We start from the raw sequence: 13,336 nt of genomic DNA on the forward strand, positions 1-13,336 counted from the left end.
CTGGGGAGAAGGGAGCCCTCTGACCGGAAGTTAGCAGGACACCAGACTCACCTGGAGAGTGGTTCCAGAAGTTACTATGTAGAACATTTTCTGAGGTCCGGTGATTGTTGTCTCCGTAGGAGCAGCCGCAGGAACTACATTGTAGCCAAGTATGTAGAACACAAGTTCGCACGCCATTCCACACCAGATCCCCAGAAGCTACGGACAGCCATCTGCAACCGGGACCTCCTCTCCATCCTGGAGGCCTTTGCCAATGGGCAGGACTTCGGACAGCTGCTGCCAGGGCCTGATGGGCAGGTGAGAGCCCCTCCCGCAGGGGGCTTCTGAGGAGTCCTATTTCCTTGTCTGTAAAATGGGTTAGCAGTAGCCTTGGAAGCTGGGAAGGCCAGGTTTGATTAGAGTCGTGAAAGCCACTACATTTTGGTGATACGTTCATGAGATAGGAAGGAAGGATTTCATCAGTAGGATTCCTGTGACTGATTAAACATTTAAAACTGGGTGTATGAGACTGGAGAGTGGCACTGGCTGCTCTTCCAGAGGACTGACATTCAGTTCCCAGTACCCGCATGGAGGCTCACAGCTGTCTGTAACTCCAGTTCCAGGGTATCCAATGTCGTCTTCTGGCCTCTGTGTATACATGTAACACACAGACAAACAGACAAAACCGTGCATGTAAAGTTGGAAGGAAAAAAAAACCAAAACAAACGAAGGCAGTCTTTTAAAAACAAAACAGCTGCCTGTCACTGACCGGGGGTGTAGCTCAGTGATGAAGGGTCGTGAGCTTGCCTGTGAGGCTCTGCATTGTCCCTAGCATGGAAGGAGACTGTGATGGCTCTGAATTGTACTACTGAAACCTTCACAGGCCCCCCAGTGGGCAGTGGGGGAATAGCACTTGAGTGAGCGCTTGGGTGATGTGGGCAGCGTAGCAAGCTAGGGAATAGGAGGCCAGAATGGCCTCAGTGAGGAAGTGGGAGAAAAGGGGAGGCCCGGCCAGATTAAGATTTGGGAACCACTGAAAGAAGCCATAAAAAGACTGCCTGGGCCTTCCCACGCTTCCCTAATGTGAGGGTCTGTCCAGACGTCTCATCCTGATGACATCATATACAGAGATGTTGGGGCAACAAGGGATCAAGAGGTCAGGTGGCAGGGGAAACTCAACCGTGTGTGTGTGTGTGTGTGTGTGTGTGTGTGTGTGTGTGTGTGTCCAGGCACCAGGAGAGCTTGCCCTGCACTTGGCCATCCGAGTAGCCAGCCATGCTTCCCTGTCGATAGTGGACTTCCTTATCCAGAATGGGTGAGAACCTGCCTGCCATCAACCCTCGCTGATCCCTCCCTGCCCCACCTCTCTCTTTCCCTGGTACTGGGGATCCCCCACCCCTACTCCTTGCCTGCCTGTTTCACTCCCGGAACCTCCCTGCAACCCGCTCCTCCTAGTGGCCACTTGGATGCCAAGGCTGCGGATGGAAACACCGCCCTGCACTGCGCGGCGCTCCATGGCCAGCTGGACTGTCTCAAGCTGCTGCTAAGAGGAAGGGCTCCCGTGGGGGCAGGTGCGGTGTTACACCTCCTCCAGACTCCTTTCTGACCACTGCGGGTGGGGCCTTCTGCCCTCACAGACCAGAGCATTGACAGCAAGCACACCTTTTGCAGGCATACTCCCCCTGGCTTGCTTCTGCCCTACTCCGGTCTTGGGGGTGGGGGTTGTCATTCAGTAGGTCTCAGCTTCCTCATCTATAAAATGGGAGTTTCACAGAGCTAGTGAGCCTGCTAGTGTACAGGGAACAAAGCAAATTCTAGCTGAATCTGGGTTCTAGTGATGTAACTGTTGCCTGCTTACTAGATAGCATGTATCTGGTCCCATGATAACCGATCTATACTGTTAACCAGCCAATCCTCACAGCCTGGAGAGAGAGTTTCATGTATCCTATTCATTTAAATGAGACAGTTAAGACCCAGCGGGACTAAGCAGACCACCTAAGACCACACAGGAAGTCAGAGAACCAGTTTTCATATTCAGCCAATCTGATTCCAAGGCCCATATTAATCTCTAAGCTGCAGCGTCCCCTTGATTCTGACCATGGTCTCTGGATTTGCCCTTCACAGTAAATGATGCCGGAGAGACAGCCCTGGACATAGCCAGAAACAGACAGCACAAGGAATGTGAAGAGCTGGTGAGTCTGAACGGAGAGGCTGCCCTCTCACCCGTCCTCAGCCTGTCGGCCCTCTGACAGCGCAAGCCTTTGTTCTTGGCAGCTGGAGCAGGCACAAGCAGGGACGCTCGCTTTCCCTCTCCATATGGACTACCACTGGGGACATTCAATGGAACACGGCTTTGACAGTGAGGAGGAGGAAGAGGAAGAAAAGGTAGGGTCAGCCCCTCCCCCTCTCGATTGTACCAGACAGGAGCCATATTGGGCCTGCTGTGGGAAGAGGAAGGCTGACTGTGGAAAGAAACCAAAGTGGCCCTGTCTCCGCAGCACTGCCCCTCGAAGCCCCCAGCGCAGGCCTGCTGGGGCAGTGGGAGGCTGGACATCAGCAACAAGACCTATGAGACGGTTGCCACCCCGGGACCAGCCACCGCTCAGAGCCAAAGTGAGGACAGTCCCCCACCCCTGCCCATCAAAAACTCTTCTCGGACCATAGTCCTCGGGCGAGCTGGACATTGCAGTGGAGGTACAGTTGGCTGCCCAGAAGTACCATGATGAAGCCGTTCACTGAGAGACTGCTATGTGGGGCACTGAGCTGTGTGTACATGGCAGAGCTAAGGGTGGCAGCCCGTGCCTGTAATCTCAGCTCTCAGCAGGTGGAGGTTGGAGGGTCAGGAGTTCAAGGCCAGCTTGGGTTCCTTGAGACCCTGAAAACAGCAGAGCGAAGGGTGGCAAGACCATCCTGCCATCAAAGTTCCCTTAAGGGTTGCCATCCTCTCCTTCAGCAAATGGAGATGTTCAGTGACTTTTTAAGCTTCTGTTGTGAGATTACAACCCAGGTTGGTCTTGCTCAGATCCTTCAGTGCCACACTTGAACAAAAAGACAGGCGTTTGTAGAGCGTGCCCCGTGTCAGTCTAGTGAGGAGATAAAGACTGGAGAGCAGTCGGTTATAACAGGAGGCTCTGCACACTATAAAGACTGCTAATCCATCCCAGCAGCTCCAGGTTGGGTCCATCGTAGACTGCTCACTCCAGCTCTGAGAATACCCTGGCTGTGCTCTTGGACTGTGTGTTGGATGGGTGGAGCCTGTTTTGGAAGGGCAGGAGGGAGATTGGGAGGGGGTAGATCCTATTGGAGCTGGTAGTGGGTTAGGAGAGCTCCCTGAAGGACATGGTGCCAAAGCAGAGCGGAGCTTGTGGGTTGGACAGGAAGGCCCAGGCCAAGGAGAAGGTGAACAGAAGCCATGGCTACTGGCCGGGATGCGGGGGTATAGGTGGGATGGTGGCCATGTGACTACTAAATGACAGTGCTGGGGTACAGGGCTGGGACGTTGGGAAAGGACCATGATAATCCTAGAAGCCAAAGTTATCTTTGACAGTGAGCAAAGAGGAAAGCGTTTCTATTTTTTTTAATTAATTAATTTATTTACTTTTTTCTTAAATTAATGTGAGTGCTCTGTCTGCATGTACACCTGCACGCCAGAAGAGGGCACCAGATGGTTGCTGGGAATTGAACTCAGGACCTCTGGAAGAGCAGTCAGTGCTCTTAACCACTGAGCCATCTCTCACCAGCCCAGCATTTTACCTTCGTACTACGGCGGGTAGGGGGAGGGCAACTAAAGAAAAACATTGTCACTTTGTGGTTCTAGATCGTTCTGACCTTCCCAGCCTGAGATCAGAGTCTCCCGAGGCCTTAGAAAACCGGAGCAGCCCAGCATCCTCCTCCTCCAGCCTCACCAGCTCAGTGGAACCCGGGGGGCTGAGCCAGGCCCCGTCTAGCCCTGAAGAGGGCCTCCAGGAACCAGCTGGCATCTCACGCCCTGGCCTGGCATCTGGAACCACCCCTGCTGAGGTGTATCTCCCTGTCAGATTCAGGTTGGTATGTCCCCTGACGCTCCAAGCATTTGCTGGCGTCCGCACTTGAACTGCTCTGAAGCCTGGGTCATAGTCTCCTTCTAGGAGCCAAGCTGTCGTCGGCTGGACCTAAGTGAAGGGTGGCTTACCTTTTCCTCTACCATCCACCTGCTTCCAAAGCTGCCCGGGAGAGCCAAGGAGAAGCCTGGGGCTTGGGCTGCTGAGGTTGGTGGGAAGAGAAAAGGCTTAGTTTTTCCTGCCTGGATCTTTCTTAAAGGCTCCATCTTATCCCCAACTGCCACCCAGGATTCAATGCCTCTCTTCTCTGCAAACCCTTTTTGTCTAGACTTGAGTTTGAGGAGAACTGGACTTAGGAATGCCCTCAGAGTCCTCTGGGGAGAGGTCAGTTCCAGACCTCCAGGGCCTGTGAAGACCCAGCCTAGGGGTCTGGTGGATTCTGATTCTCCTTCACCCACCGCCCCCAGCCTTGTTTGTCTACCTGGGTCCCTCTGCGGTGCTTCCACCAGCAGGGTAACAACCGGTCATCTTTGCCTTCCAGCTCAGAGAGCACTCGATCCTACAGACGGGGAGGCCGAAGTCTGGAAGATAGTCCCTCTGCCCGGCAGCCTCTGTGTAGTAGAAGGAACATTCCGGTAGGTGCACTTGTGTATGCTTTGAAGTGTAGGTGCCTGGGCTGTAGAGTTGGTCAAGAACAGGCAGAGAGGGGAGGGAGACCTCTTTCCGTGGTGACAACACCGTGGGCTGAGGTAGCCACTGTTAAGCTTGGTGCCATCTTCCTGCTTAGTCCAGGACTGTGTGAGTTCGAGCCTGACTGTAGCCGTTTCCCAGAGAAGATGCAAAAAGCAGCTTTAACCGACAGCTTCATCCTTCTTCTTCCAGGTTGGCCTCGTGGAAGGAGATGGCTCAAAGATCGGGGTTCTCCCGGATTCCCTGCAACTCTTGCACGACTAGCTCCTTGCTGACCCCTCTGCATGGCTCACACTGGACCCCAACATTCAGAGCTGGGACTTGAGACCGCAGATCTGGGAGCTCACATTCCTTATGGGAACCGTGACCCTGCCAAGGACACTGGCCCTTCTGTGTTGGGGCTGACGTCCTGAGCCAGGCAGCCCTGGAGTTAGATCTGACAATGTCTCGGTTGAGTTAAGTTACACAACTCACAATACTATACTAGGATTGTGTTTCTCCCTACCAGGGTGGGACCCGTTCTCATCCTTCACGCCCAGGGGCTGTCTCGTGGCCACTTATCAATCTGGTGATTTTCTTTAGTGAAGCCCAGCTTTATGTCCAGACCTTTGCTAGGTACTATGGAATGCCACACGAATAGGACACACATCCTGCAGGTGTGGATCCTCACTGGAAAGCTGGGCTCAAGAACTGACTCGGAAGGAGCAGAGCTAGGTTGCAGAGGGATGGCTCTGAGCTCAGGGCCCGGACTGACCTCAGCTGGTCTCCTGTCTGGTCACTGCAGTTGTTACAGCCCAGTTCTGGTGGCCAAGGCCTGTGACGCCCAGTCTAAAGTATGCTCCACTAGAGGGCAGCCTTACCCTCCCTGGGGTCTGTACTGTGTCCCTCAATCTGGAAGTAGAATATGACTCACCTGCCTTGATTTCACAGAAAGGAAAAGGATGGTCTGGGTTGACTTATCCCGTTCCTCTCACTTTTCTCTCGATGAAGTCAGAAGCCTGGGGGAATGAGGGACCAGGAAAGGAGTAAGGCGTTGGGGAAATAAGAGAAACTTCAAAAGTCTGCTTTCTAGGGCCAGAAATCCCACCATCGTTTAGTCCAATTACAAAGCCAGACCACCAGCAACCATGGACAGCTCTGCTTCACACCTCCTTGGTGGTGGGGCCTGCAGGGGTGGGCCGAGCCAAACAGGGGAGGCCAGAGGGCACCAAGTGAGTAGCCAGCAGTGTGGCTAGGAATTGAACTGTGCGCTCTGGGCTCTGGAGGCTGCTGTGGTCCTTGGTCCTAAAACAGGATTGTTTCTGAGCCCCAGGTCAGCTTGTGTTCATCTCAGTCTTACTGTTTTACTTATCAAAGGATTCCTGGGGGAGGGACGAATTCCCCTGAGAGACTCTTGGGACTTGGGATGCTTTCTTTCCCTGGCCAGGTTGGTAAAGAATAGTGGCCAGAGAACAACAGAGAGTTTTGCCACAGGAGACATTTGGTGAGGCAAGGACTGGAGGGGGCATCCCTGAGCTCAGGGTGCCCTCAGCATCCTCCTTCCAGCATCTCCTAGTCTGTCTTGTGTCGTTGTAACGGAACGATGGGGGCTGGGTGCTTTCTACAGTAAAGAGTTTTCTTTGGCTTAGGGTTCTGGTGATTGGAAAGTCCAAACAGCATGCCATGAATGCCCTGTAAAAGGCCCCGACTGTCACAACATCACAAAAGAGGAGAAAGCAAGCACTTATGTGCAGTAACCGCAATTTGCTTTATTTATAGCACCTCACTTCCGTCAAAACTCACTCCCTAGAGGCAGAGCCCCTCACATAATTGCCTTCCACTAGGCGCTGCCCCTTAAAGGCTCACTCACCCTTCCACATTGCCACACCAGGTAGGAAGAAAACACTCAAAACATACCCACATGAGCCGGGCGTGGTGGCGCACGCCTTTAATCGCAGCACTTGGGAGGCAGAGGCAGGCGGATTTCTGAGTTCGAGGCCAGCCTGGTCTACAGAGTGAGTTCCAGGACAGCCAGGGTTACACAGAGAAACCCTGTCTCACAAAACAAAACATACCCACATGGTATGGTTTATCCTTACAGCAATGAACTAGCCAATCCAAAATGTCAGCAGCCAGGCTCAGAACCCCTGGTGTGCAGGAAAAGCACACTGGGCCGGAGACTGAGGACCTGATGCGTGGCTCACCCATGGTCCCGACCACACCCCCTCTTGGTTGCCCTGAGATGATGAGTTGGGTAATGGAGTTTGTGAGGTGAGCCCTGGATGCATAACAAGGGGAGAAATGAAACAGAAGGTTTGTCAGCAGTGAAGGACAGAGAAGAAGGCTGTTGGGAAAGTGCTTGCCATACAACACTCAAGGTTGAGGATTTGAGTTCGAATCTGCAGGGCTCATGCCAAGAGCTAGGCATGCAGTGTCCTCCCAGACTCCTGGCTCTGTGGAAGCAGACCCTGGAGGATCCCAGAAGCTTGCTGGGCAGCTCCAGGTTCAGTGAGAGACCCTGTCTCAAAACATAAGGAGGCTAGCAATTGAGACCACCACCAGTCTCTAGCTGCCTGCCACCTGCCGTGTACACACACACACACAAGCATAAAGGACGCTGGCACAGCTGCACACATCTGTAATTCCAGCGTTCTGGGGGCTGAGGCAGGGCCATAGTGAGTTAGCAAATACCTTTGCCATGTCCCTTTGAGAGTAAAGAATGGGGTGTTTACCACCAATGGTAAAACCCCTCTGAGGGTATCAGTTTCCTGTCTGCCCCCCCCCCCCAAAGCTCACAGGGAAATAAGACAGTTGTGTGCATCCTTGTGTGCAGGTGACCTCTCCCTTGGACAGGTGGGCAGAGGGATACAATCGGTACCAGCAGTGCTGGCTACGTTCCAGGAGGGTACGAGAAGGCGGAGTCTCACTTCCTGAGATTGACTCTTCTATTTGCATAATAAAGTCTGACGCGTTTTCTTGGGTCCTTCAAGCTTCTTTTGGCCAAGAGGCCTCCCAGAAGCTCGCACTGAAGAAAAACCTGGCTTTGGCCACATGGTGTTAAGGCCCCGCCCTTCCGGACCCATCCCCCCCCCCCCATCATCCTCTCCACACCCCTCCGCTACAGCCGCAGACTTTTCAGCTTCTCCCCCAGCCACCTCCTCACCTCCCCACCACCCGCTGACATGTCAGGGATCCCCACGCTTTGTTCTCTGAGTGCTCCAGGAGAGCTGTCTCGCTCAGGACGCTAGAAATACCTGGAACACAGTAGGAGCTCAGTAAATAGAATAACCGCTTGCTGACTTACGGACTACACAGACCTCCCCCTCCCCCAAACTTCCACTCTGCCTTTCGAGGCAATAAATTTCACTTCTTGGGAGGGGGATGAGGCCCCAGCTGGGCCTCACACTTGCCCTCTCTCCCTCCTCTCCCCACCCCAGCTGTGATAAATACAGTCCTCTTTAATGGTTATTCTGCCCAGCCTGCTGCCCCTGAGATCTTTCTTGCTAGTTGATTGGATACCGTTTGTCGAATGAAACAAAAAATCCTTGACCGTCATCACACTGCAGCAGTTGGGAGACAGGTGTCCACAACAGGCTCCAGACTTGTTTCTCTGAGGTTATCTCAGAAAGTTCCTTCACACACTGTGAGCCCTCTTCTGCCCCGCTCCAAATCAGAGACCCTCGCAGAAAGGTCATTTTCTGTCAGGAGGGGAACTAGGTCTTCAGCGAATTCTTGGAAAAATTACCGCTCGCGAGCCGAGAGTGGGAGGCAGAGTTATTCCCCCCACCCCAAATTACTCTTCCAAGCCCACCCCCTGTGTACCGGAATCACCCAAAGCCTAGTCTTTCGGAGCGTGGTCCCGATACCCCTTTGAGAGGTTGTTAGAAAAAATAAAGACTGGCCGGCGAAGGGCTCTGAGCATACCTCGCGAGTACGTGTACGGCACTGGCCTTGGGCGCACCAAGGAGCCTACCTAAGTTAGGGCAGAGCTGACGTCAGAATCTGCACCAAGATGCGATGAATTCACCAACTTTCCCGGCTTGGACATAGCTCCCTCTGGGAGCGCAGTGATGCTGAGACCGGGTAGCTCTGTACTTTCCACTGCTATGCTGACACTCATCACCCCCGAACCCTCATGCTCGAATCTCCCTGGAGCCTGGGGCACCCCTAGGAGAGTTGGAGGAGAAGAGCCCCTTCTCCCAGGTTGGTCCTCCCCCCCCCCCCCACACACACACCCTGAGGCACGACCCGCCAGGCTCAGGCAATCTTTGCCCGGGCAGTCCTTGAAGTCTATATTTAGTGCCCGCCACCCCTCCCCCAGCGATGGGAGGGGCGCGCCCCGCCCCCTCCCGGCTCGAGTGTCCCGTGTGTTTGCGGCCCGTGCGGCTCGCGCCTTGGCGCCCGCTGCTGTCCTGCGCCCCTAACCCCGCCGGGCGTCGTGGACCAACATGGGCCTGGAAGAGGAGCTGCTGAGGATCGCCAAAAAGCTGGAGAAGATGGTGGCCCGGAAGAAGACGGTGAGGCTGCAGAGTTTGCAACGCAGCCCCCGGGCCACGGAGGCAAGACTCCCCCAGCTACGGGCTTGGTGGGCGTGCCGGCCCTGTGCCCGAAGGGAGTGCGCGGGTCAGGGGACACGGAACTGGGGAGGAGTTGCCAGGCAGGGGGTCCCCCGGCTACTTGCTGGCCACTTTAGGATGGGCGTGAGCGTGGTCAGGTCTGGAGGGGATCGTACAGGGTACCCTAAGGCGCGCGGCTGCTGCAAGTCACTGTGGACAGGTTGGGTGCGCTCCTGGGCAGCTTGCGCGGAGCAGAGAAAGAGCAAGGAGAGACACAAACCCAGGGGAGGACATTTAGGAGTCTGGGGGCTCGGGGTGTGCCCAAGGCCCGGGGAGCTGCAGGCGCAGCGAGAACTGGAGGGACACGTTTTGGGTGACTTCAAAAAGGATCGGAGAACCTCGGGCTGAGAAGGAGGCGCCGAGCCTCGTTTGCACACCCCAGGAGACCCGAGCGAAGGGCGGTGACTGGAGTGCCAGGAGTTCTTTCTGTTTGCAACTTTTTCCTTGGCCGCGGGATGGGGCCCTGGCGGGCGGAGGTGAACAGGTGCGGGGCGGGGGAAGGAAAAGATGGGGCCTGGGCTGGCCCAGCGGGGGAGGTGCACGAAGGAGAACTGTGGCGGGAGGTGGGGGTCCGCAGCCCTGTCGCCCGAGGGTCCCTGAGCCCTCAGTCCGGATAGCACCGAGCTAGATCCAAATGGAAAGTTAATGTTTGACCTACCTAGCGATCTTTGCCTCAGGCTGGAAGCTGGCGCCTGTGCCAATTCTGGAGGGGCGTGGACTGAAAGGGAGAAGGCCTGGGACCCCGTGAATGAGGCCCTCCGTGCTGACTTGCCGCGGGGTTCTTTTCTTCTCCTATATAGTTTCTAGCAGCGAGTTGCACCAGGACCTGCATTGCCAGGACATTCCAGGAAAGTTGGAAAACTCTAGGGCCCAAAGAGAGGTTTCAGACCCGGGATGAGTGACAGGCTGGAGCAGCCAAGGAGTGTTAGGCTTCCTGCAATTGTTACCTGGTAACAATGAGAGAGATGGTGGTGTTGGTACGATGGTGAGAGGCTGAGGCTGTGGTTTCTTTGTCTGTAAGAGGATGGATTGCCTGGGGAAAGAACATGGGGGTGGGGGCGGGGAGGCAGTAGGGAGGGTTGAGAGTGAGTGAGATAGGACTGGAGGTAACGTTAAAAGATGCCTCCACTCATTACCTGCCGAGCTGCGGCGGCGGCACTTTCCCTTGGCTCCCAGCCCCGACTGTGAGACTGTGCTGCGCTAGGCTTCCCCCAATGTCGCCAGAAAAACCTAAACTCAAGTCACAGGACATTCTTCCAACTAAGAACCCCAAACTACATGGTATTTCAGGTAGACAGATTGTCTAAGCCTAACCCCCTTGCTCACCCCAGACTTGGGCCAGTAAAGGAAGCCTGGGCTTTGGGCTGAGAAGGATTTGGGGGTAGGAGGAAACTCAGGAGGCGCTAAGGAAGACAGCCAGGTTGAGAAGATTAAGGGGCCTGCTATGGCTTCCCTCTTAATCCGTTTACACTCCTAGGCTAGCTATTCTACTCTCCTCTGGACCTCAGTTTCCTCTTCTGTGAAATGGGAAGAGGAAATAGTGCCTCTTGGGAATGGGCATCCCAAGTAGTGCCAGGACAGTCTCCAGGAAAGCCGAATGGTTGGCCACAGGATCCTTACAGGGCACAACTGTGTAGAGTCACAATTGTGCCTGGAGTCTGCGCCTGGACTCTAGCAGGGTTTGTGTAGGCACAGAGCTCTGGACTTCTGCCTGAGAAAGGCGGGCCTGGACCGAGAGTGAAAGTGGACCTGCCCAGTGGTGGTTAGTCCAAGAAGGCATACTTCCTGCAATAAGACAGATCCTCCACGTAGCAGCGCAGGGCTGGAATTTGTTTATTCAGTGACTTGGGGCTGTGTCAGATACTGTAAGCATGTACCAGCTAAACCGCTTGCAGGAGACAAACACACACCAGCTAAGTGCACACTAAAGACACATCAACAGAGCCACACACCGCTACCTAGCAAACAACTTCTATTTGACGGCACGTGGGCTGTGGCTCCTGACACTAACAGAACAGGCATGACGACGCACATGCTGTGCGTGCTCTGACAGTTTCGGTTAAAGCAGGTAGATACCCCCCCCCCCACCACCACCACCACCAAAGCCAACAGCACGGCTTCCCTGGGAAATGCAAAGCCAACAGGCTCGTTTATAGCTTCAGACATCATCGCTTGAGACAAACAGACACAGAGGGTCCTGAGCTGCATCCTCACTTCTCCACACCAGCACCAGAGAGTGTCTTTGCCACACAGTGAGAGAAGCACACGTAACAAGATTGGCACACGGCTTTATGAGCCCATCTTCAGCACAGGCTCATGGGTGCTACATTCAAGTTATTCAGAGACATGTACTCAGTGGTGAACTGCAAATGATTTCACGCTGACTATGGAATTTTCAGGATTTTAGGGAACTGTTAAACACAGACTTTAAAAACAAAAACATTAATTTGCTTATGATTAAAAAGGACTCTTTGCACAGGGTCTCCCCTGCCAGTTCTGTCCCACTACTATTAGGGGTCAGTAAGATGGCTCAGTGGGTAAAAGTGCTTGCCATTAAACTGAATTCAGAACCTGTGGTGAACTGGGCATGGTGGCACACGCCTTTAATCCCAGCACCTGGGAGGCAGAGGCAGGTGGATCTCTGTGAGTTCAAGACCAGCCTGGTTTACAGAGCAAGTTCCAGGAGAGACAGGGCCACACAGAGAAATCCTGTTTTGAAAACCCAATCTAAACCAAACCAAACCAAACCGTGGTGAAAGGAGACACCTGACTCCCATGGGGCAGCCTCCTATCTACTCATGTAGGCTTTGACATGTGCATGTATGCACACACACACACACACACACACAAGGTATAACTGTAAAAGGAAACTCCATTCAAGAACAACATGTTGGTAGCTTGAAAGTCATCACTGAGACAGTATTTATTCCACAGAAACTAGCAGGTGCTATGAGTGAGGACTCTCTCCTTGAGAACTGGCTCTCAGTCTGCATCAGCACGTGGCTCTACTTACTGGTCTCCACGACTGTGTCCATATTGGTAGATCTATGTCTTGAAACGGTATGTGAAGTTCCAAGTCTAGTGTTTGTTCAAGACTGGTTCTTTACAAAGTCTCTTGGTTTCCTCTTCTGTGAAAGGGGTTGATAATTCTTTAGAAGTAATTAGGACCCACTTCCCTAAGCCTTCTGAGAAGTGGGAGGTTTGTTTTTTAAGAATTATCTGTTTATAAGAGTATACTGTCTTCAGACACACCAGAAGAGGCCATCAGATCCCACTACAGATGGTTGTGAGTCACCATGTGGTTGCTGGGAATTGAACTCAGGACCTCTGAAAGAGCAGTCAGTGCTCTTAACCACTGAGCCATCTTTCCAGCCCTGTTTGGTTTTGAGACAAGGCCTTATATAGAGTACACCTGCCTCAAACTGTAACTGAAAATGACCTTGAACTCCTGCTCTTCTTGCCTCTACCCCCTAAGAGCTGCGATTCCAGTTGTGAACTACCATCCGGTTTATACAGAGTTATAGGGATGGCATCGAAGCTTTGCACATGATAAGCAAACAGTTTTCTGACTGAAGCACCTTCCCATCTCCCTGTGAGGAGTCAGTGCAGGTCAGGCCTTAGAAGCGTTCCCAGCATACAGGAAAGCCTTTCGTTAACATTAAGCATGGTATTGGATCTCTACAAGTTCACACACAGCCCTGTCTGCTGGCCATTCTGGGAACCAGTGAACCTCAGTGTGAGGGAGTCTAAGGACCGATTGAGGGCAGACAGCTCATAGGATGTGGTCCAGGGCCTGGTAAGGGACATACAGGACATAATTCATGTCCCTCAGGGAATTAATCTCAAGATAGCCAGGGCTGGCTTCTAGACACCAGACTTGATCTCAGCCATGAAGCTGACAGGCAGCAGGGCTGGCTTCTATGTAGCAGATAACAGGAAGGAGAAGGTTAAAATGGGATGAACAGGTGTTTAGGACCTGGCAGACAGACTTTCAACTCCAAGCTTTCTTCTTTGTTATCCCCATTCTTCTTT

The 13,336-nt window shown here is 53.5% G+C and overlaps 2 protein-coding genes across 4 annotated transcripts in view; both read left to right on the forward strand.

Moving 5' to 3' along the window:
* The window catches only part of Asap3 (ArfGAP with SH3 domain, ankyrin repeat and PH domain 3), a 39,735-nt gene extending 32,074 nt beyond the window's left edge, over positions 1-7,661 (forward strand). Inside the window, exons 17-25 of one of the 2 annotated variants that reach the window (XM_021161163.1) lie at positions 120-297; positions 1,209-1,294; positions 1,435-1,550; positions 2,104-2,171; positions 2,254-2,364; positions 2,478-2,673; positions 3,797-4,022; positions 4,561-4,654; positions 4,902-7,661. In XM_021161163.1, the coding sequence (XP_021016822.1) occupies positions 120-297; positions 1,209-1,294; positions 1,435-1,550; positions 2,104-2,171; positions 2,254-2,364; positions 2,478-2,673; positions 3,797-4,022; positions 4,561-4,654; positions 4,902-4,973 (1,147 nt within the window). In that variant the 3' untranslated portion in view covers positions 4,974-7,661. The remainder of the gene's footprint in view (positions 1-119; positions 298-1,208; positions 1,295-1,434; positions 1,551-2,103; positions 2,172-2,253; positions 2,365-2,477; positions 2,674-3,796; positions 4,023-4,560; positions 4,655-4,901) is intronic. The other variant, XM_029476661.1, reaches the window with a different exon arrangement.
* A 1,368-nt stretch (positions 7,662-9,029) lies between these two features.
* Tcea3 (transcription elongation factor A3) overlaps positions 9,030-13,336 on the forward strand; it is a 28,649-nt gene continuing 24,342 nt past the window's right edge. The window contains exon 1 of one of the 2 annotated variants that reach the window (XM_029476729.1): positions 9,030-9,247. In XM_029476729.1, coding sequence (XP_029332589.1) covers positions 9,137-9,247 — 111 coding nt within the window. In that variant the 5' untranslated portion in view covers positions 9,030-9,136. The remainder of the gene's footprint in view (positions 9,248-13,336) is intronic. The other variant, XM_021160969.2, reaches the window with a different exon arrangement.

Source organism: Mus caroli, chromosome 4 (assembly GCF_900094665.2).
Source record: "Mus caroli chromosome 4, CAROLI_EIJ_v1.1, whole genome shotgun sequence".
In the NCBI taxonomy this organism is placed as follows: domain Eukaryota; kingdom Metazoa; phylum Chordata; class Mammalia; order Rodentia; family Muridae; genus Mus; species Mus caroli.